Raw genomic sequence first — 23,878 nt, forward strand, 5'->3', positions numbered from 1 at the left:
ACCTCGAATGTTGCAGCTTTCACCTGCCACCAAGACGCTGCTGCTATCATGTCAGTGGCACTTGTTATTCCAACCTTAGCAGCCTCCTGTTGTTGCATATTTAAAACCACTCGCTTCTTGTACAGGGCTTTCACAGTGGCAGTCACACCTCGACCAAGAGGCTGGCACTTTTTGGTTGCTCGTTGTGAGCGGGGCAGTTATCAAGGTCCTTAAGCTGGCTGCCAAACAATTGTTGGGTCATCCAGGCCTTCGAATTCGCCTCATAATACGTCACAGGAAGGTGTCCACTCTTCTTGAAACACTGGGGCCTCTTCAATTCACCAATCACAAGCAAGTGCTGCTTGTCGGTTCTGTCCATGTTGGCACAAAACAGTGACACACTCCTCTGCCGGAGCAAGGACCACCTTTCGGGGCGAGGGTTCAGCTGGGCGTAAGCCGAGAGCAGAGCCTCAAAATTAAAGTCCACCACTTCGCCTGAGATCTCTCTGCACGCAGTCCCATGGCAATCATCAAACCGCTGAATCCACTCATTCAGTGGATTGAAGCCTTAGCTTGGGCTGCTTACTGGGCTGCTCCACCTGATCCTCATCGATGTCTCCATGCTTAGGCATTCGCATCGTTTCTCTCGCGCAGTCTTTCCCTAGCTGCTTCCGTACCATTGTCACGGTTCTTCCAGACGGCGGGCACTGTTGTGCCAGTGACCTCCTGGCAACCCCAGTTTTTGTCATACCACTTTCCATGTCCTTGATTCTGGGCTCCTTCGTTTCCCGGGCTAAGGGAGTCACGGATGATGCACACGGCACTAGGATGGCAGTTCGGCGACAACTTGGAAAACACGCCAGCACACCGTTGCACTAAACACCCCAAAGGCCAGTTGTTGGCTGGCTTGAAGGCCATGGGCCAACTCTCGATGAGGCACCACTGACAACAACTTGCCACCACACACGAGCGAGGGAAGGAAAGGGGGCGAGAGAAGACACGGTGTCACCCAGATGAATGGAGAGGAGGAAAGCGCAGCTATCTTGCACCAGGCGTGGAGGAAGTGAGCAGCTCGCCCTTGTGTCCCACATGGTGCAATGCGCTGTCACCGAGCAGACCGCACCACAACCGGCATTTCATATTACACACTTTACACTGAGTTCTACGAGAGGCACACCAGTGGCCGACAAAAACCGCACTACAAGCGGCTATGTTCTACGTGGCCTCCACTGCATACATGCTTACATAGGGCAAACAGGCAACTGCCCAAATAACAGGTCAAGGGGCGACGAGGGTCTTAAAACTGACTTTTTTATTTATGGCCAGAGTCTCATGACATTTTGCACACAGAGGCATTTTTCTCTTCTCATTCCAAATATGCAATCATAATTGAGCTGGTGCTCTTAGATCCCACAAAGTCCAGAATGGAATTAGGTCATTTCTTACGCAGGTTCAATGAACTTTCTGATTGCATTTTGCTGCTGTTAATTACATGAATTGATAGCCAGAGAGTTACCATACCCGGTGACATTCTTACTTTTTTCTCTAATGGCATGTCATCCTGACATACTATGTCAAGAGTAAGAGGTTGCAGTGTTTTACATTGCAACTCGTTGAGCTAATTGTAAATTGCTATTCATACGTGGCCTAAACAGAAAAAGTAAGAATGTCATCAGACTTGGGAACTCTCTTGCTACCAATTCATGTAAATGAAAGCAACAAAATGCAATCAAAAAGTTCATTAAAGCTGCGTAAGAAATTGCCCAATTACATTCCAGACTTTGTAAGACCTAAGACCACCAGCTCAGTTATGATTACGTATTTGGAATCGGAAGAGAGAAACGCACCTGTGTGCAACATCATTCATGACATTCTAGCCATAAATAGAAAAGGTCAGTTTTAGGACCCTCGTCCCCCCTTAGTGGAAGTGCAAGAAAAAAAAAAAATGACCCTCGTTGCCGTGTTGCTGCTCACTGCATCAGCTGCGAGAGCAAGCACGAAAGAGAACATGAAAGGAAATCAGAAAAAGATGGCCGGGTTCCTGGAACAAAGTTCCGTAGCAAAAATTGCAAATGTGAGCCGCTGTACAACAAGACATCAGTGCTGTTCCGTCATAAAAACAAGGTGACGCGCGAAATCATGGAAGCATATCACATCCAAAATCTTGGAGAAAAATGCATCCCCAGTCCTTACATGACATGGTGAGGAAACTGAATATCTTGCTTCGCACGTGGCAAAGGTTCTTCATTTTTTTTTTTTCCTGTTTGATCGTTGGCACTCTCTGTAGTGTATTATCTCTTTTCGTTCTTCAATAAACCGCTTGTCTTGTCTTTGTCCCACCTTTGTTGCCCAGTTCGCCCGGTGTAATGTTCTGTGCAGAAAAAGCTGATAAAAAAATTTGGACATTGCCCCTGCATGAACCATTCCTTTGGCTAAAATTTAAAAGCAATTGCAGGCTCCTACCATGTTTTGTGGTCATGTCAGGTAAATCACATAAAAATTTACAATGTCATAACTACTGAGGATACAACAGTAAAATTCTGCGTTCCACACTTCTAATGATGGCCTCTGTGTTAGCACTGCTGGTGCCAAATTTCACTGCTCTATGCCCAAAGAAATAAAGTCCACCCCCTCCAACAGTCATGGGCTGGTCTCACACCCCCCGTTAGCTCCGCACGTAGGCCGACTCCCCAATTTTCAATCATCGTTTTTGCAGGACATCGACACAGCTTCAACAATTGTGACAATGCACACTCCAGCACAACACACCTTTGCATTTGCATTGCAAAGAATGCAAATGCATGCCTCGTTTACGCGAAGCTGTTTTTCTAGACAGAAGTAGGGACAGCGTAGCCTAGGGGTTGAAGGAAGCCTTCTTTATAAAAGGAAAGGGCCTGGAATGTGTCAACGACATGTCAAAATCATTGCACAGGAGTGAACTTGCCTTTTTGGAACTACATTGCTAAATATTGTTTTTGCTGACTACGCATGTTTCAATCACTGAGTGTCACTGTTTCATCGTTTCATTGTTAAGGTCTGTGCACTTTTTTTAGCCACACGTTGTCACAATCAGTCAGTTTATATTGTTTCCACAATTTCATTTCGTCAGTTTTTATCGGTTTTACCCTTGTTACCTGCTGTTGATGTTTTATCCGTTTTTATGGCTCTTTACACCTTGTGACATTAACTGTTTATAGTCATCAAGCGTACTTTTTTTCATTTTGTTATGATGCCTTTTGAGATTCAGTTGACTTTTGGCTTCATCAGCCTGTTATGTTTTTTTTATCACTTTTATGGCTCTGTACACCATGTGACGTTGACTGCACCTGATTGTCTTTGCCACTGCCTTCCTATATATTGTTCGAGTTTCGCTCAATAAAAATTCGGTTGCCAGTGTTCAGCGCTCTTTCCTGTCCCTTCTTCGTTTCGCCTTCGGGCTTCTCCTTTCGCGCTGTTTCACTCATGCACACTACCCCCCTCTTTTTTCTTTCATGCAGTGGCTTTTTGTGCTCGAAAAGTATGGGATTTTGAAAATGCCCGGTGTGCCGCTCCGCCCTTGTTGTGTGTGCGATGCATTGGAAATCATGACAACCCGAAAAAGCACCACCCACCCTGGTGAGGTCGAGCAGCTTCTGCTTGAGGCTCTCGGTCTGGCGGATCTCCTCCAGCTCCCCAGCGTTCTCCCCCGGCTTTGCACCAGGGTCAACCTGCATGGCAGACGTCTGTTAGTGCGCGTCCCGTGCATTCTTTCATTCAGTGCACACTGAGCACACACACACATGAGCCTCGCACAGCGTATGCAGAGATGAGATGCGGGTCCTCTGGCTGAGTATGTTAACCTTCTCAACATTCAGAGATTAACAACCGCCCGCGAACACAACAGGTGCATGAATCTTGAGACATTCCTGCTGTTCCCGATTCTTCACCCACAAGGTCAGGACAGCAGCTTGGGCATGCTGGTTACTCATTGGTGACGGAGCAGCGCAAAACACCGGGACAAGAGACAAGCGCCGACTACTTACAACTGATTTCTACTTCGGTGCATGAATGAAAGGCTACTAGAGCACCAAACTAATTTCGAGCAAGCTTGCAGGAACCTGGGAATTCATTGCAGAGATTGCCCTTCAACAACTTGTGCACCTGATTTCCAAAAATGTAGAGCCTTGGCTAATCACAAAGACCAGTTAGCCCGTGAAATAATCGAGGCAGCTTCAATAGTGTCAGCACGCCGTCTGTAGCTTTAACCAAGAAAGAATTCGACACGTCAAAAATGTGATTATAAATCTCTCTGATTATTTGTCTTAGGCTGTCATTTTTAGGACGCTTGAAAGATACGGTTGTGACGCATGTGTATTGTGAGGGTGTGAAGAAGGTATAAGAAGCAGTGTTTCTTTGAAATAAAACCCAGTTGTAAGTAGTCAGTGCTTGTCTCTTGTCCCGGTGTTTTGCGCTGTTCCGTCACAAACCCACAAGGCGCAATGCGATATCTGCTGTAGGGTACATCTCTCGAGTAGAAGCCCCATTCATCAGGCCTGACCCCCACCCGCCCAGTGCAGGAATGCATCAACACTTTCGCTCCACTGTCAGCCCCATGGGAATGCACAGGGCTGGCTGGAGCAGGGCGCCTGGGGCGCTGACTGGGCTGTGCCACGCTTAATTTGCGCCCAAAGGACTCTCCCCAAGGACACGGTGAGCAGACTTGGCCCATTCAGGGGGCGCACTTTCACCAGCACCATTTGCCAGGAAACGGCCGCACTGCTTCGAAGCACCGCATCCGGCACCCAGACAAGATGAAGTGTCTCTCCAGACCTGAGCGCACACCCGAAGACAGCATTTTCTGATGAGTCAGCTGCCTGGAGATGAGCAGTCTCACAGTGTGCAAAGAGGCAGGACGTCTCAGCCGCCTTAGACCTCGAGTTACACCGCTGTCACAGCTGCTGCCCAGCCCCATGTCGTGCAGGGCGCTGTGGACAAGCGGGGCACACACCTTCGAGGGCACCTTACGCCACCACTCCTTGACCCACAGTACCCGTAGCAGCAGCCCCTGGAGGTGCAGCTGCTCTGCAACGCGAAAGATCCTCCTCCCACTTCTTCACACGACAACCAACTCGACCCAGATGACGCCACCACCCTAACGCTCCTTCAACGCACCACAGCGAACACCCACTGGCCCTGTGAGCACGGTGGGCAGTTCGCCACTCAAAAAGGTTACTGCTACCAATGCATTGGCGGAGCACTGCTGACCAGCTCAGCGGTTGCCGTCAAACTCCAAGAAATAGACGCAGAAGCAGTACACTCCTCTGTGTAACAAACATGCTCTCCTGACAGCACCGCAAGCTCTGTCGCATCACCGACTGAAAACGAAACTGTAGCAGGTACAACAGCTTGCAGGAGTCCACACTGTTGGAAGGCATTTGATAACCGCCATGGTGCAAGTGCAAACCTTTCTGGCAACGTTCGGCATGTTAGCCCAGTGCTCTCGTGATGTCATTCACAGTATGAACTTCCTAACGGAACATGGCACAACGACTGACCTGCCAACAAAGTTGCTCGATTTTTTTACTGAGAATGCCACCCAAACCAACAGCACATTCTAGACGAGCACATGTGCGTGCTGCCGTGCCCAAGTGTCATGATGGCCATCTGAGCAACTGGGAGCGTTGTCAAGAGGGCTTGGGTGTCTGGAGAGCCGTCTTACAGCCTCTGGGATTGGACAGACTTCCTCCCAAACTGCAGCACTCCTGCATGAGGAGGAGTCTGTGGTGTGTCTGGACGCCCTCCCTCCCTGGAACACTCGGTGCATCCACGGTTTGACTAGACGCCCACATTCCCCTGGAGGATGGTGCGGATCCGGCCTTGACTCAACAGCGTCCAGAAATGGGAAGCGATGGCCAATCGGCCTGGATGGCAATTCATGAGAGCTAAAAAGGCAGCACAGTTGCAGGGCAGGGAAAAAGCTGCTGAGTTTGCCACAACAATGCTGCACCTGACGAAGACGCAGAGCACAGGGATGAAACAGGAAGACAACCAGCGTCATAGACTCAACAAAAGGGGGGCATCAAAAGGTTAAGAGGAATGATGAGGGTAAATTAAAAAACATACAAGGCCGAATGAAAAGCTAAATCAGGGGTCTAGAACCTGAACAAACCAGCACGACCTAATTACTTGACTGAGATCCAACTCAAGCAATCTAATTCCAGATTGATTAGAGCTATCCAGGAAGTGCTACTTCTCCTGGCTTCAAAATGTGGGCAGCTTCTGTGATTTCATAAGCGATTATTTAAAGTGCATTCCTTGAGAGAACAGTGCGCGCTCATGAAATGATGGCTCACAGGAACGGGAGGGGCATTAACGCAATGATGTCCTTCTTTCCAGTGTTGTACACATTATTAGAATGTTCCCTTAGTTAGGGCACTGCCCAGTCTGTCGAGGGAATTTTGTACACCGTGCCAACTTTGCGAGTGCCAAAAAGTGACCGGTGCTCGACTCTGTGACCAAGCTGGCTGGGCACTGCAGACAGACATCTGCCTCTTGAGCCAGTGAGAAACAGTGTGCAATCCAGCAACATCATGCCCCTTCAAGAAATGAGAAGACTGCCCCCCCAGAGGACTTCATCAAAGCGTCTTGGCATGGGCAGAGCTCCAAGTTGACTCGCCCCCTCATACACAAGTGGCTTTCTGGTGCTGATCGAGGGAGCCGCTCTCTCAAGTGTCAACACAAGATGCAAGCACATCTGATACTTGGAAAGGAACATTCGCGCACGAAAATCGCCCACCAAGGTCACGATGGGCAAGGCAGATGACCTTGGGACGAGGGAGACACATTGCTGCGTTATGTCTCTCCCTCATCCCAAGGCTGGCCCGCCAAAATGGGATCGGAAGAATGCCTTATGGCGGGAGCAATGCAGGAGCTGCTTTTCTGAACATAAGAGAGGCCCATGAAACGCCATTAAGAAGAGAGACTCTGTCGCAGGGGCAGCAAGTTGAGAGCTGCCACAGGTGTGCGACAGACAGAGGTCCTTGGCAGACGGTGAGGGGGCGAGTTGGAAGCCAGTCAAGTCTGGTGAGTGCCATACGCTTTACTGTCTTGCCAGGTTTAGGAATGAGGGCAGGGAACCTTATGAAAATTCCAGGCACTAACGGAGTGGACACAGCACTTAATGTTTATTCAGAAGCTTCAATATATACAAACCCAGAGTAATCGCACACCACATGCCAACCAATGTGCAGGAAAAGACTAACACGCGGTTTTCAGTCGCTCTTCCACAAAACTTATCTCTCCACTAGAGAAGCCAAGTGAAGGGTCACTGACACATGTATGCCCCGTTTCTGCGATATGATAGGCTTCAACTATCTCTCGCGTTACACGATGTCGGTGACGAAAAAGCACACACGTTTTGGAAAAGAGGGGAGCACATTTGTTCTTGCGCTTGCTGCAGTTACGACAATGAAGAACCATGTTGTTTGGAGTGTCACCTCTTTCCATGTCTCCGGCATGCTCCATCAACCGCACATTCAAACATCGACCACTCTGGCCCGAGTACACTTTTCCGCACGACAGGAGGACCTTGTACACTGTGCCCACTTTGCACGCGACGTATGGTGATCTGTGTCTGACAGCACATCCGCCATTTCTTTTCTTCGCACCCTGCTCTGCCTTAGCTTCAATCACATGGCATAACGTTGACAGTTTTTTGGGAGCCGAACACATGACACAAATGCCATGCCTGCCAGCGACCTTCTTAATCCCATGTGGAAGTCGATGCACATACGGTACTATCACTGGTTTGCTGTGTTCTTCTTTCTTGTTGTTTTTTTTCCCTGGCCCTTCAGCCAGCTAGTAATCTTCTCGCTGGCTCTGCCCATCACTTGACCTGGATATTTATTTATTTATTTATACAAAATACCCCTAAAGGCCGTCAAGACGGTATTACATGGGGGAAGGGGGGGGGGGGGTACAGGCAATTGATCAAAATAAAACAAAAACCACAAATAAAACACTTAGCAAGGCATAAATAAGCAAAAGAATCAAGAGTATGGCAGCGCATCAAAGAGTGAAAATTACTAAACTATTAAAATTATACAAACAGAACACCAATGCAAGAATCATTTTAGTAACATACCCTGCAAAAAAGGAAGCCATGACCAAATAAAATGACAATGTACGCAAAGAGTTAAGCAGTAGTTATAGAAGATATAAGATTAAAATATTTATCAGGATCAGTGGTGGTTGCGATATGTGAAGGCAGAGTGTTCCAGTCAGGTATTGTGCGTGGTACGAATGAATGCGCATAGTTAAATGTTCTGCACGTGAAACACCTAACTTTAAAGGGATGATCGCGGTGGTCAAGAATCGAAGGAAGCAAAGAAAAAAAGTCGTTATGAAGTGATGGATGATACAGTTTATGAAAAAGTGATAGTCGTGCAACATTGTGGCGGAGACATAAATCACTGAGACCTGCCCGTTTCTTCAAGGCTGTGGTGCTTGTATTACGTGCATAATCGGAGTAAATAAAATGAACTGCGCGGTTCTGCAATGATTCAATGTTATTTATGAGGTAAGATTAGTAAGGGTCCGCTGTTAACCCTTCTTTCCATCTGATGCACGACACTTTCCGTGATGCATTGATGGCATGACTTTGATGCAGCTGACTGTAAACACGAGACCACGATACCATCCTTGATGACCTTCGAGTGTGCTGACGCAAAATTTAACAAGCCTTTCGCAGAAAGCGGACAGTAACTCCAACAAAGATGGTTCGGGTTCTTAACCAATCGAAGGTCCAGAAACTGCAACTCTTCCCCCGTTTGGAATCTCGTGCGTGAACTTGAGGCCCATACCGCTATCCTTAAACAATATCACCATGTCTGTTACCCTGCATACGAAGCTATCACGGTTGTCGACGGCGATTAGGTAGTTATCAACGTAGCGAAAGGCCTTCTGAAACAGGTCAGCTGAATTCAGATCTACCGTCTTGTTGACAAAGCCTAAGAACGTGCTTCTAAGAGCAGGAAGGAGCCACCCTGGACCCAATGCACACCCCTGCATGCTGCACGAAGAGACAGCCACCATAACCAGTTACTGTACACTTCAAATGGAACGACAGAAGGGATCAAAGGACGCACCGCACCTCTCAATAAAGCCCTTTTCATCACTGTCACCAGTGATGCATGAATGGACGCTGCCCATTAACAAGTTGTGCTTCATCGATGCTGAGGAAAGGGGTTTTCATCCACCAGGCACTTGACCATGGCTTCCGAGTTCTCGATACTGTACGGGTCATCTGTCTTCAGAGATCCTAAATTGCTCTGTGAATACTTTGAGATGATATACTGCCGCAAGCTCTTCTCTGAAACGATGCAACAGAAGGGCATACCTTCCTTATGTGCTCGTGATAGTACCGCATGTACTTCCACATGGGATTAAGAAGGTCGCTGGCAGGCATGGCATTCGTGTCATGTGTTCGGCTCCCAAAAAACTGTCAACGTTATGCCATGTGATTGAAGCTAAGGCAGAGCAGGGTGCGAAGAAAAGAAATGGCGGATGTGCTGTCAGACACAGATCACCGTACGTCGCGTGCAAAGTGGGCACAGTGTACAAGGTCCTCCTGTCGTGCGGAAAAGTGTACTCGGGCCAGAGTGGTCGATGTTTGAATGTGCGGTTGATGGAGCATGCCGGAGACATGGAAAGAGGTGACACTCCAAACAACATGGTTCTTCATTGTCGTAACTGCAGCAAGCGCAAGAACAAATGTGCTCCCCTCTTTTCCAAAACGTGTGTGCTTTTTCGTCACCGACATCGTGTAACGCGAGAGATAGTTGAAGCCTATCATATCGCAGAAACGGGGCATACATGTGTCAGTGACCCTTTACTTGGCTTCTCTAGTGGAGAGATAAGTTTTGTGGAAGAGCGACTGAAAACCGCGTGTTAGTCTTTTCCTGCACATTGGTTGGCATGTGGTGTGCAATTACTCTGGGTTTGTATATATTGAAGCTTCTGAATAAACATTCTTGTAGATGCGCGTAAGTGCTGTGTCCCCTCGGTGTCGTTGTTTGTCAGTGCCTGGATTTTTCACAATGAACGGAATGGAAGAGGCTGCTCTTTTTGCACCCTGTGTAGGGTTGGAGCAGGGTGGTAGGGCTCGAAAAGGGCTCCATGTCGACTGCTGATGAAGAGGGCAGGGGAGTGGCTGTGCGGAGAAGCTTCTTGCGATGTGTCCACAGCTGGATGAGATGATGAGCCCACTGCTGGTAAACAAAAGGGGGGCTACTGCGCACAAAAAGTCACAGACAAGAAGGTAACACAACAAGCGCAGACACTCGCGACTAACTTTATATGAAGAATGACACTCCTTTTACGGCTTCATACTGTTTAAATTTAATTTAACCCTGCACTGTGGTGCGTGCCCGGATGCTACGCGTGATAAGCCATGCCTGCCTTTGCTGGCAGATACCAAAGTTTTGAGGAGGAGCCGTGACCAAGTGGCGCATGAGTTGGCTGAGGCGTTTTGTATCAAACGTAAGGGTAAAGATTGTGTAAGTGACCCGTCGATCAAACTTTATCAGAATGAAGACAGGCTTTTGGTTTCCGCATGTGTGTGATGTGACAGTTTGAAGCTATAAAAGGAGTGTCATTCTTCAAATACAGTTAGTCGCGAGTGTCTGCGCTTGTTGTGTTACCTTCTTGTCCGTGTCTTTTTGTGCGCAGTAGCCCCCCTTTTATTTACCATGATTGACCGGCTAGCCCAACAACGTATACGCTCTAAGCTCACTCCTCACAGAGATGGAAATTGTGCTGAGATTTGCACCACTCAGGGGATCAGAGCAGAAAGAAAGGTGTGTTGAGCCATGGCCATGAAGGCATACAAGTCACCACAAAGTATGCAGGTGAAGTGGGTGGGAGGGTTAAAGAGAGCCAGGCTGAGGTGAGCTTGAGCAAGATAGGACGGAAGACACTTCCAGTGAATCACCTTGAGGTCCTCCTTAACCACGTTTCTTGGCGGGTGGGGGAAGAGAAGAGTATGAGGGTGGAAGGAGGATGCGTTCCAGCTGGTGTCAGCAGTTGAATTTGGTGTCAAGTTGGGCGACAGCCTCCTCCTCATGTTTATTGGAGCAGTCTCGCACATGTTACAGAACTATCATCATCAGCCAGACTACACCCACTGCAGGGCCTCTCCCATGTCTCTCCAATTAACCCTGTCCTTTGCCAGCCGCGGCCACCGTATTCCCGCATATTTCTTAATCTCGTCCGCCCACCTAACTTTCTGCTGCCCCCTGCTATGCCTGCCTTCTCTTGGTACCCACTCTGTTACCCTTAAGGACCAGCGGTTATCTGGCCTTCGCATTACATGCCCTGCCCAAGCCCATTTCTTCCTCTTGATTTGAACTAGGATACCATTAACGCGCGTTTGTTCCCTCACCCACTCCGCCCTCTTCCGATCTCTTAGCGTTACACCTATCATTTTTCTTTCCATAGCTCGCTGCGTTGTCCTTAACTTAAGCTGAACCCTCTTTGTTAGCCTCCACGTTTCTGCCCCATAGGTGAGCACCGGTAAGGTACAGCTGTTGCATACTTTTCTCTTGAGGGATATTGGCAAACTGCCATTCGTGATCTGAGATAACCTGCCATATGCGCTCCACCCCATTCTTATTCTTCGAGTTATTTTCCCTCTCATGATCCGGATCAGAACTAACAGCTCACCAATTACTTCACCTGGAATGTATGCCTAGAGCTAACTAGGCCTCAAACAAAAGATGCTCAAACTGATTACTGTGCCGCCCCAGAAAAATAACTGAACAATTACAGTGGGCACGTTGGCTGGCCGCCTGACAGCATGTCCAACCCGTTGCTTTTTTACATGCAGTTTTTCCTGTTTGGCACAACATCGGTCAGCGCATTGCAAGATTCAGCGTGCTTGGTCATCACAACACCAGCCACCTACGGAGTCTGCGCTGTAGTGCCGGAGCTCCCATTTCGCTGGCTGGCCCCCCTGGAAACAAGCGCTGCGCGCTCGCCGACGCTCAAAGCAGGCCCAGACTTTCTCGGACAAGTCGCGACATGCAGCGTGACTCACCCCGCCGACGCGGCGCCGACACGGACCCTTCCTCCTCTCCTCCTCTCCGTCGGTGCGAATTCCCCCGACGCTCGCCGGCTCTCGACCATTGGTCTAATTTGAACGGTGGCCAGTGATTGGAGGATTTGAACGGCTGGCTGCCGTACCGTTACCAGCGGCTATAAAAACGGAGCCGCGCTGAACCCGAGCAGCAGACGGGCAGCAGAAGAGCCATCACGCCGGAGCTACGCTCGCCGCAGGGGCCGCCCTTCTTCTGTGTGCCTGCCCGTGGTGCTCTTGCCCTTGTATCATGTAAAAGCCCTTGTACATACTGTACATAAAAGTCATTTTACTCACCGTCGCCTCGACCGTTTCATGGCTCGGACTCTCAGTCTCAACAGCGCGTACGAGCCACCGCACCATGACGATCGCTGGACGTCAATGCGTCCAGGCCCATCGACATCATCAAGAGCCTATATAAGAAGCCAGCCACCATCAACACCTTCCAGTGGGCACGTTGGCTGGCCGCCTGACAGCATGTCCAACCCGTTGCTTTTTTACATGCAGTTTTTCCTGTTTGGCACAACATCGGTCAGCGCATTGCAAGATTCAGCGTGCTTGGTCATCACAACACCAGCCACCTACGGAGTCTGCGCGTACGAGCCACCGCACCATGACGATCGCTGGACGTCAATGCGTCCAGGCCCATCGACATCATCAAGAGTCTATATAAGAAGCCAGCCACCATCAACACCTTCCAGTGGGCACGTTGGCTGGCCGCCTGACAGCATGTCCAACCCGTTGCTTTTTTACATGCAGTTTTTCCTGTTTGGCACAACATCGGTCAGCGCATTGCAAGATCCAGCGTGCTTGGTCATCACAACACCAGCCACTTACGGAGTCTGCGCGTACGAGCCACCGCACCATGACGATCGCTGGACGTCAATGCGTCCAGGCCCATCGACATCATCAAGAGCCTATACAAGAAGCCAGCCACCATCAACACCTTCCAGTGGGCACGTTGGCTGGCCGCCTGACAGCATGTCCAACCCGTTGCTTTTTTACATGCAGTTTTTCCTGTTTGGCACAACATCGGTCAGCGCATTGCTAGATTCAGCGTGCTTGGTCATCACAACACCAGCCACCTACGGAGTCTGCGCGTACGAGCCACCGCACCATGACGATCGCTGGACGTCAATGCGTCCAGGCCCATCGACATCATCAAGAGCCTATATAAGAAGCCAGCCACCATCAACACCTTCCAGTGGGCACGTTGGCTGGCCGCCTGACAGCATATCCAACCCGTTGCTTTTTTACATGCAGGTCAGTAACAAGTCTTCTACTGTTAAATCTAGCGATAGATGCTTCATCCAGCTGACGTGCCCACCAATCCTATGTACACTGTGCTTGGTTGTTCGTGATTTTGTGTTTTCGTTACTAATGCTTTCTGGAGATGTAGAGCAGAATCCTGGGCCCACTACTGAGGAAATGCTAGCCGAAATACTTAATGGGCAAAAGAAAATTGAAAAGAGGTTAGAAGAAATTGAAATGAAGCTAAAGGTGGTTGAGGAGTCAGCCTCGGCTGTTAAGGAAATTAGCAAAAAAGTCTCTGGTCTCGAAAAAACTGTCCGCAGCTTGCAAGACAAATTTATTGACCTAGAGGACCGCTCCCGGAGGAACAACCTTCTAGTTTTCGGGGTCAAAGAAAAAGATGAAGAAATTCAAGACGATTTGAAGGAAGCTGTGATTGAGGGCATGTTTGAGAACACCCTTGGAGTGCAAGTGTCTTCGGTAGAGCGTATACATAGGATTGGGCGCAAACAAGGGACTAGACCACGCCCGGTAATAATTAAGCTCTTCGACCACCGCGAAAAAATGACCATTCTAAAGAATTGTTCCAAATTGAAGAATAAAGCATTCTCAGTTTCGGAAGATTTTTCAGCACATACAAGACTCAAAAGAAAGAAACTCTGGGATAGTACTTCGGAAATTAGAGCAGCTGGAGGGAAAGTGCAACTAGTGTACGACAAAATTAGAATTAACGGCGAACTGTTCCTTTGGGATAGTGCAAGTAACAGAAGGATTCCCACAGGCAGACCAACAGTAGACGCACATAACCCACCGTCACCGCCCCAGTGAACCGAAACCCATGTCAAAAAGCCACTCCGTTGCCTCAACGTTAACGCACGCAGCATCATTAATAAATCAGATGACATTGACAGTATTATTATGACGCACCAACCGCATATTCTTATAGTTACAGAAACTTGGCTTCACTCTGATATCTCCGACGACGAAATAACACCACCAGGTTATGGAATTCATCGGAAAGATAGAAATTCGCGAGGCGGAGGGGTTGCAATTATTTACCAACAATCACTGCTGGTCTCAAAGTTACCTGATATACCTGCAATCGAGTGCGTCACCATTAAAGTACAGTTCGATGAGCACAATTTAATTGTGGGTGGCTTTTATCGTCCACCTACACAAGAAAACTTTTTTTCCGAGCTCAACGAATTTCTTTGTTCCATTCAAAGCTATTCTTGCAAGGTCCTCTTGGGTGGCGACTTCAATATGCCGTCAATAAACTGGAGTAGCGATTTTCCCGAACCCCTTACAAGCAAAGCTGAACCTTTTGTTGACCTCGTAATATTTCATGACTTGGCTCAGTTGGTAAAAGTGCCCACCAGAATTCAAAACGATACAGCTTCAATTTTAGACCTATTTCTTGTAAGCAATGCAGTGCTCAACCGTAATCCCGAAGTACATATATTTGATGGAATATCTGACCACAAAATGATATCTTTAACAGTTCAACTTCGCCGTACCACTGACATTGAAAGAAAAAAAAGTTTCGTTCCAAACTTTTCGCGCGCTGAAGACGTCGATATCTTAGACGCCATGGATAGGTCGCTGTCGGATTTTATCTCGCTTTCTGAATCAAGCACATGCTGTGTGAACGAGCTATGGTCTTTCTTTAAGAACCTAGTCCTGAAATGCGTCAAGAACTTTGTTCCCACGAAACTAAGTATACAGCACCGCAAATGTCCATGGATGACGAAGAAAATAGCACGGATAGGGCGGAAAGCTAAACGAATAAGAAAACAACACCGTCAGCGTCCAACAGAGATTAACACCAGTAAACTTTCTAACATACGCCTCCAACTAAAAATGGCCATTAAAAATGCAAAGGAATACTACCAAAGTGTTTCTTTGAAGAATTATCTGCTTTCCTCCCCTGCTAAGTTTTGGCGACACTTTTCTTCGAAAAAACAGCCCCTATCCAGTTTCTGCATAGACGGAGAAACCATAACAGATAAATGTTTGATTGCAAAGACTTTCAATCAGTTTTTTTGTTCGGTGTTTACGAATGATGACGGTCGAAAGCCAACCTTTAATCCTTCAATTGAGTGCCCACCCATTGATAATATCTCAGTGACTGAAGAAGGCATTTTATCCCTCTTGTTAAATCTAAATATCAAGAAATCGCCTGGAATGGACGGCATACCTACTGCATTTCTTATGAGATACGCCGAGTGGTGCTCGAAGTATTTGTGTATTCTGTTTAATAAGTCTTTATCGTGTGCAGCACTTCCAAATGACTGGAAGTACGCAAAGGTTACCCCAATACCCAAAACAGAAAACCGGTCGCTTATCACTTCGTACAGACCAATTTCTTTGCTGCCCACATGCGCCAAAACACTTGAACATGTTATATTCAAACATATTTCGGTCTTTCTGAATGACAACAACATAATTGATTCCAGGCAGCATGGGTTTCGAAAGGGATTATCTACAACAACGCAGCTTCTCGAAACCATTCACGAATTCGCAGCAATTTTAGACAAGCAGGGTCAAATTGATATGATATTCATAGATTTCGAAAAGGCATTTGACCGCGTGTCTCATTCTAAACTACTTTTAAAACTACAGCCAATACTTAAAAATGATCTGCTGCTTGCATGGATTTCTGCTTATTTGTCATCACGGCGACAGAGTGTGTTTATTGATGGTGTGCGCTCTGACTCAGCACCGGTACAGTCGGGCATTCCTCAGGGATCCGTCCTTGGGCCCCTTTTCTTTCTTATCTTCGTCAATGACATAATACAAGTAGTGAACGTGAAAATAAGGTTATTTGCAGATGACTGCATATTATATCAAGAAATCAATAACTGCAGTGACCAGGTTTGTTTGAATTCATCATTGGCCAGCGTAGAAGCATGGTGCGCCACATGGCAAATGACTATGAATGCAAAGAAAACGGTCGCTATGTCAATCACGCGAAAACGAAACCCTTTAAAATTTTCTTACAGCATTGGCGGTAATAGTCTGTCTACGGTCAGCAGCTACAAATACTTGGGTCTCGTAATTACATCTGACCTCAGATGGAACGAGCATATATCATATATTTCAAAAAAAGCAATGCGCAAGCTTGGTTACTTGAGGAGGTCGCTTCGACAATCAACACAAGAAATCCGTCTTTTAGCGTACAAAACGTACATTAGACCAATTCTTGAGTACGCCTCAGTAGTATGGGACCCGTATACCCAGAAAAACACAACACAGTTAGAAAGCATTCAAAGAAAATCGGTTAGATTTATATTCAACTGTTATAGCTGGCAAGTATCTCCGACGGTTCTTCTAAACAATGCAAACTTAGAGCCATTAAAATTGAGACGGTATAGAGACAGACTGATATATATGTACCTACTATATCATGATATGCTGGGAATAGATAAGGATGTGTACATTAATTTAGTTTCTAAGCGCCCAACACGATCTAATCATTCGAAAAAATTAAAAGAATTTTCTTGCAGGACTAACGTGTTTAAAAACTCATTTTTTCCACGGACAGTAAGTGAGTGGAATGCGCTCACCTCGAGTACAGTGGAATGCCCGACGGTCCAGTCATTCTGCGGCATGCTTAACAGTATTGAAGCAAAATAGAATTACCATCGTGTCGTTATGCGCAATGCCTTGAGTGCTTCATATGCATGATTGTTTTCATTGTTTGTACATTTCATTTCTTGCTCAAGTGACTGAGCATGCGTGGCTGTGTCATGCTGCTGTGTACACGCCTTGTTGTTTTTGTCGCGCTTTACTTTTCGTTACTATTATTACTGCTGGATTTCGTCTCTTCTTCTCACTTAAATTCTTGCGATGTTTTTTTTTTGTTATGTTAGTTTTCTGATGTATTATTGATATGCCCTCTCCTGCCTAAGGCCTCAAACTGAGGCCGGCAGTATCCTGTAAATAAATAAATAAATAAATAAATAAACACTAATCGATTGAGAAGGGTTGTTTTGTAGGCCAGTTGGTCATACATATTTCATAAAATGCTTCGGCGCGGCAGACAAGGACAAAACGTAGGCGCTCTGTGGTGTTATTCTACGTTTTGTCCTTGTCTGCCGCGCCGAAGCATTTCATGAACTAATCGATTACTGTCACGTTACTTTTCTTTGAAGTTTATTGCCATAACACAAACTACAATAAACTAGTGTGGCTGCTTGATATTTTTTATACGTTGTTAAATTCTAATAGGAGTTGTTTTCAAAACTTTTGCTGCCAATTTTGCAACGTCTCCTTGTGAAGACATCAGCCCCTGAGGTGAACACTTTCGATACAAGCGCTGGAGGGTAAGGCGGCGGTTACACTGTAAAAACACCTTGTGCGCCAGCTCGTAGCTGCGCAATGCTTCGTTCCAGTCAGTGTATGGGTACTTATCCACTGCGACCAGCTTCAGTGATCCGTTATATGTACACAAGTCCCTCATTACAAATCTACAACACCCTGGGGGAACCCCCTAAATATTTGACCAACACAGTTCCCACTTTGAGTTACTGATCAATTTGCTCTCGCCCTACCATAAGCTTGCCGTTCCGGTTAGCTCAGTTGGTAGAGCGACTGCTTCGGTGAAGTGGTGGTCCCGGGTTCGAACCCCGGACCAGGACGAATTTCTCTTTAACTGCGAAGTTTCTGAGAAAGCTGTACAGCTTTCCTTTGTAGCCGTTTGGCTGTGCTCGGGTGGACGTCAATGAGTAATTACTCCCTTATTACAAATCTACTCCACCTTGGGGGAGGATTCCCCTAAACATTTGACCAAGTCCGAAATGTGTAAATGTTCGTCAGTTGCTCCAGTGCTGTGCGAGGTATACCTGTCAGCGGTGGACTAGAGAGTTCGAGAAAACATGTGAGACCTACCTTGCCTTCTTACAAGAGGTGCAACCTGACAGCATGGTGAGTACCACTGACCAAGTCATACAGCGCACAGCCAAGTAGGCTCTGCCAGTTTGCTGGTGACAGCGCGATGCAGCTTTTAGATGCCTTATGTGTACTGGATGCAACACCTCAGGCCTGAGAAAGAAGTACACTACTTTTTGATAGCGTTCATTCTAAGCTCTATGGCCAGCACTAATTTTGCCCACACCTTTGGAGCCAAAACTTTGGTGGCTTGCCTGCCTATTCCGTGCTGGTCATCCAAGTGCATGTATTTCCAGCATTTGTGAGAGCCTCCTCTACAAAACTGCAGGGACTGAAAAACGAAGCACGAAGCTTATTCCGCATTTCCGCAGATGGCAAACAGCTGTCACATGTTTTCTCTACCCTGCACAAGCTTGGCAAGGTCTGTGCAATCCTTGGTGGTTGAAGGCGCGAATCATGCTCTGTGCACAAAATGCAGGAGCAAGCTTGTCTAAGAGATCCCCCTCACATGCAAATTGGACAGAGGAGAAGATGCTACAATGGCAGGGCCAGAGGACACAACGTAACAAAGTAAATCTGGCAGCTTCTTGGTTTGCCAATGTAATACCCCTGTCACACTAGCAGATTTAATGCCATTCAAACCTAATGGCATTCGATGCATCGAATGTCATTCGGTCTCTTTCGGTGCTGCACGGTAAAAAATATTGTCATTCGAAAATGATGGCATTGACGATAAGTCAACAAAAAAATAGTACAACTGAAAGACATCAGCGTGCATAAGAGATGTTTGAAATTGTTGTGCAGTGTTTCAAAAGTGGGTGAGAACATTTATGTGCAGTACTATAAGTTTAAAATATTATTTCCAGCCTTTCTGCACCACTTCAGCCATCAAAAGCCAAGCCAAGTACAAAGTCAACCACAAACAAAATGTCTGACATGGCGGCGCGCGGACACACGCGGAGCATGGAAATGACTTCCAAAAGGTGAACTGCTCAGCTACGTCTTTAACTCTTTTGCTACCCCGCCATAGGCCATCGTTCGCATATGATCGATTCAAATCGCCCGCGCAAAAAAGCTCATTTTGGAGCGTCGCGGACGTGCTCTGCCATCTAGTTAGCGAGCTCAACAACTGCTCTTTCGATTGCAACCTTGGTTTTAGTGTTTTGACATGAGGGGGCGCCGTGAAAAATAAAACTTTGAACGGCCGCAGCAGCGTCAGCCGGAGAAAATGGCGTCCGCATCGCCGCGCGCTCCTTGAAAGCGAAAGCTGACACCGAGCACGTCGCCCGGTTTCGGTTTCGTTTTTTGCGACGAAAGCAGCGGTTATTAGTCGGGCAACAATGTACAAACGTCGGATTTCGGTTTCGACAGCGACACTTCGCCTCGGTAGCCTGGAACGTCAGCGCGTATTTGCATGTAAGTTCTGTTTTCGTTCGCTCTGAGTTTTCTGCGGTGCATACGGTTTGTAATTGATGTCAATGGTTTATTTTTGTGCTTCAGGGTCTTCACAACATACGGCGAAGACAGTTGGCCAAATGCTCAAGGTCGTGTCGCGTGTTTGAACCAAGACGACAGCTAGGTGTCCATATCGGCACATCGCTGCGGAGTGGCGCTCGGAGATTCGCTCGACCTCTCGACTTTTTTTTGATGCTCTTTACGGTGGAAATAATGAAGACCGTGTGCGGAAACACTAATAGGTATGCATGGATGAAGATTTTGAGCAATGAAACATACGCTCGGCGTGACGGCTCATGGGAAGACGTGAATCTGTTGGAGATGCTGATATTCATTGGAATCATCATATACATTGAAATTGTTGACCTGCCACGACTATATCTCTACTGAAATACCAGAATAATCTATTCTGGCCCTCTGCAATCAAAAATCATTTCTCAAAATTGGTTTTTCGCTTTTTTTGTTGTTGTTTTTTTGCACGGTCCCGGATGATTCAGTGGCGGCAGCATCTATTGGCAAGACATGGAAAGTGTCCTGGCTTTTGAACCACGTCGATAAAACTTATTTCAGCGATCCTGATGTTTTAGAGCTTGCCTAAAATACCAAATTTTATCAGCTGGCTTTCAGGGAGCAGCTCATTCAAGAAATCTTCAACTATGATGAGGGAAAAGAAGTCCACGCCCCCAATCCTCCCGTAGAATCCATTCAACACCAACCGAAAAAATGAAAGAAAGAAGAAACTGCAAGCTCGGCTATCAGAGAACAAGGGAGGAACAAAGATAAAACCTTATGGGAAGCACCTGTCAGTCTATCTCTGCTTCACATCTCCACCCCTGATTGCTCTTCACAGTGGCACCACAGTCATGACCCCTGACTTGACAGGCCATGGAAAATGCAGTAATTTTTTCTCATAGCTGAAACTGTGAATAATGACAGCTATAAACATGTGTAACAGTTTGTATATTCCAGTTTTTCTCTAATGAAGTTCTGGCTTGGTGCAGCCGGTAATTTTTGTTTTTCCTGTACACTTTTTTTATGTTTTTAGCAAATTTCACAAATAAATGTTCATTTACTTTTGCACACACAACTCATCTGTTTGTTTCATTCAGAAGAGTAACTAATAAGCTACAATTTCATATATTGCAATATGTGCTAGGTGTGTTAGTTCTTGTGAAAAAATTTTTTCTTTCAGTACACTCCAAATCGTCCATTTTTCCGCGGTAGCGAAAGAGTTAAGTACTTTCGAGCTTAACGAGCATGGCGCGCCAACCAGCAAGAAACACGCAACCCAAAACGACCGATGGTCACGGGAAAGACCCTGCTTCACGCTCGGCCGCTGCTGTTGGCTGCTGCTGAGGCTGAGAGTAATAGCTATCCACGACAGCCTCGAGTGTGAACAGATCCACACCAGCATTGATTGTTTCCTAGCAGAACTAAATAAATACAGTTTCCAAGTTTGGCAGTGAGCATATTTTTTTGCGTCGCTTGTTTCTGTTGCGTATCTGGTGTCCAGAGTACGCATTCGGTTCGAGATCGAATGCAAATGAGTTCCCCTAACTGGAGGCTGGCCGCTCTGCCATCGGTGGAGTAATACGTAGTAATACGCGAAAGCAAATACTAGTCCGTGTGCATTTTTATTTCTGCGGGCTGGTTTTGCGGCTATGTTATCTGCGAATGAAACTATTTATTCACGGCAACCTAAAAAACAAAATACAGCGAAAGCAAAGCCTCCACGGAGCTGGCTGAAAGACATTCCACGCGTTGGTCAAGGGCGGGAGCCGGACGTTAATCCGACTCAATTAGGGAAATGCGCCACACAGGTCAGTAAGTCTAGCTTTCTACGAATGCTCGGAATGTGTAGATGGAGTTCCTGCGGCGGAAGCATTAAACCCTACCTGCAGCCCCCCCGTGCTGCTCCTGGATGCTGCCAGGGGCCCATTGGGGAGGAGGCTGGGCTTCTTGGTGCGGTCCACCACAGGCAGCTTGTGCCCCTGCTCAGCTGCAAACAGGCTGTCTGGGTCGGGGAAGTACACGCCATCTGCACAGGAGACATGACTAGGCTGAACAAAGGGGCACTGTGTGACGACTAAATCATGCCACAGCCACACACTGTACTCAACCTCATCAAATTAATCCCATTTCTAACCCCATTTTGTAGCACCAAGTCCAGCAGTGCTAAATTTCGCTGAAATGAAATCACGCACCCTCACCCTGACTAGGGCCACTGCAGGGCAAAGACCCCTCCCACATCTCTCCAATAAGCCCTGCCCTCTGCCAGCTTCAACCACCCCATCCCCTGCTGCAGGCTTGCCTTCTCTTGGAATGCACTCCGTTAACAACCACTGGTTACTCTGCCTTCGCATCACATGCCCACCGACTCTTCACGACCTGGGCCCAGCTTGTGCTTGTTCCACTCTTCCCGTCTTGCTCCTGCACCACTGCAGGGACGTCCGCATTCCAGAAGGAGTAAGGACACCGAATTTCAGTTGCATGTTTTCCTCTCTCAAATGATGCGTGGATCACCGCATAGTATTCAACTGTGGCCACTCAACAGTTCACAAGGGAATCTCCCTTTCTTCTCTCATGCTCCTTCAGTTTCACTGACCAGCCGTGACGTGCAGTTGGCCTTGGGGCACGTGAGGCACAATACAGATGCTGATACACACCACAACTCTTGGTTTGGTTTATTGGGGTTGAACGTCCCAACGCAACTCAGGCGATGGGGACGCCGTAGGAAGGGCTCTGAAAATTTCGACCATCTGGGGTTCTTTAACGTGCACTGACATGGCACAGTACATAGGTCTCTGGAATTTCGCCTCCATCGAAATTCAGCCGCCACGGCCGGGATTGAACCCACGTCTTTCGGGTCAGCAGCCGAGCGCCATAACCAATGAGCCACCGCGGCGGGGCACACTACAACTCTTCAATCAGCCTGCTTCAAGAGCTTGAATGAACAACGAAACAGCCTCATTTGACCTAAAGGCCATCACATCCATCCATTGGTTGGGGTGATGAAACCGACACAGCGTCTCAAAAATATTCAATTATACATTATCTAGCGGTCGCAGGCCAATCTGATGGGGTGATCCATGAATACTTATGTCTGATGCATCATTTGGAAGCAAAAACATGCTAGCAAAAATCTGATGTCCATGGCCCCTTCACAGGAGAATAATGAGCACAGCATAAAGTGAAGCATAGTAGAGCTGCACCTCGGCCTGGTGAAATTTCTCTTCAACCAGAGACATTAGTTGCAGCTTTCTTTCAGTGCCACAGGGCTCTGCTCGGATGGGCTAAGAGATGAAGCGAGGCGGAACAAGAGAGTCAGGCGCATGAAAGAAAGTTGGACAGCAAAAAAATATTGGACGAGTTCAAACATTGTCGAATAGTGCAACCCACGTATAACAATGTTGAGAAAACTGGAAAATCCGAACACTGCAACCGATTACTGTTATATCTCGGCCAGCAAAAAAACAAAACAAAAAGAACGCACCCACACATTCTCCCATGCATGCAGACACTGCCACCAGCGATCTGCCAAGTTCACCGAGCTAGGCACCCTCACCACCTCTGGAGCGCCCATCGAAAGATACATGTCGCAATGTTATCGGCGCACAGCATCTTGGTGCACTGCCAGTCTGCATTGCGGACAGTGCAAAACGGTGGAACGCGCCAAGAAAAGCTAGCACTTAAAAAAAAAAAAGAAAGGCTGCATCTTAGCCCAGTTAAGGAAAGCGCTGCGGTTTCCGAGGTGTGTGGACGTGCTCCCATCGGCTTCGTCATCTTCGCATGGTTCCACAGCGATTTCTATCGAATTTCGCCGAAATTCTTGCACCAGCAGTTTCGTGAAGTTGCAAGCAATCCATGGATACCTGATTTTGAGGTGGGCCATCATTTCTGACTAATCTACAAGTACCTTTCTACCGCGTCCACGCCGCCGCCGAACTGAGCTTAGGCGCGCTCGCCAGACGCTGGGCTCAGCCGACCCACCAGATGCGCATCGGCCCAGGAACGCGCTAGCTCAGCGAGACACCACCTTCCCTTCGCGCTGGGCGCGACACGAAGACAATGGCAGTTTCTACCAAGAAAATGGATAGCTCTGCGGAGGATTTACCAGCAACGCTGACTACTTCAGCAACAGCTAATGGACAGGAGGACGAGACGGGCTGGAAAGTGGTGACCAGCCGGAAA

At 47.4% G+C, this 23,878-nt stretch overlaps 2 protein-coding genes across 7 annotated transcripts in view; one reads left to right on the plus strand and one right to left on the minus strand.

Annotated features, from left to right (window-relative positions):
* LOC149327703 (ubiquitin carboxyl-terminal hydrolase 8-like) overlaps window positions 1–23,878 on the minus strand; it is a 269,416-nt gene that overhangs the window by 106,429 nt on the left and 139,109 nt on the right. For all 6 annotated transcript variants that reach the window (XR_016285926.1, XM_089562390.1, XM_089562388.1 and 3 more), the window contains 2 exons: window positions 21,583–21,725; window positions 3,591–3,686 (listed from right to left, as the gene is read on the minus strand). Coding sequence is in view for 5 of the 6 variants with exons in the window: in XM_089562390.1 (XP_089418516.1) it covers window positions 3,591–3,686; window positions 21,583–21,725 (239 nt within the window). In the remaining variant the exon portion in view is untranslated. The remainder of the gene's footprint in view (window positions 1–3,590; window positions 3,687–21,582; window positions 21,726–23,878) is intronic.
* Window positions 12,407–14,321, plus strand: LOC149327706 (uncharacterized). Its single transcript, XM_089563482.1, has one exon. The coding sequence runs from the start codon at window positions 12,407–12,409 to the stop codon at window positions 14,168–14,170; it is 1,764 nt and encodes a 587-aa protein (XP_089419608.1). The 3' UTR covers window positions 14,171–14,321.

Source organism: Amblyomma mixtum, chromosome 10 (genome assembly GCF_055824585.1).
Source record: "Amblyomma mixtum isolate Tamu chromosome 10, ASM5582458v1, whole genome shotgun sequence".
NCBI classification, from domain to species: Eukaryota; Metazoa; Arthropoda; class Arachnida; order Ixodida; family Ixodidae; genus Amblyomma; species Amblyomma mixtum.

What these genes read in the sequence shown, in the direction of transcription:
- LOC149327706 (XM_089563482.1), top strand. Translation starts at nt 12,407, where the DNA reads ATGGCTCGGACTCTCAGTCTCAACAGCGCGTACGAGCCACCGCACCAT.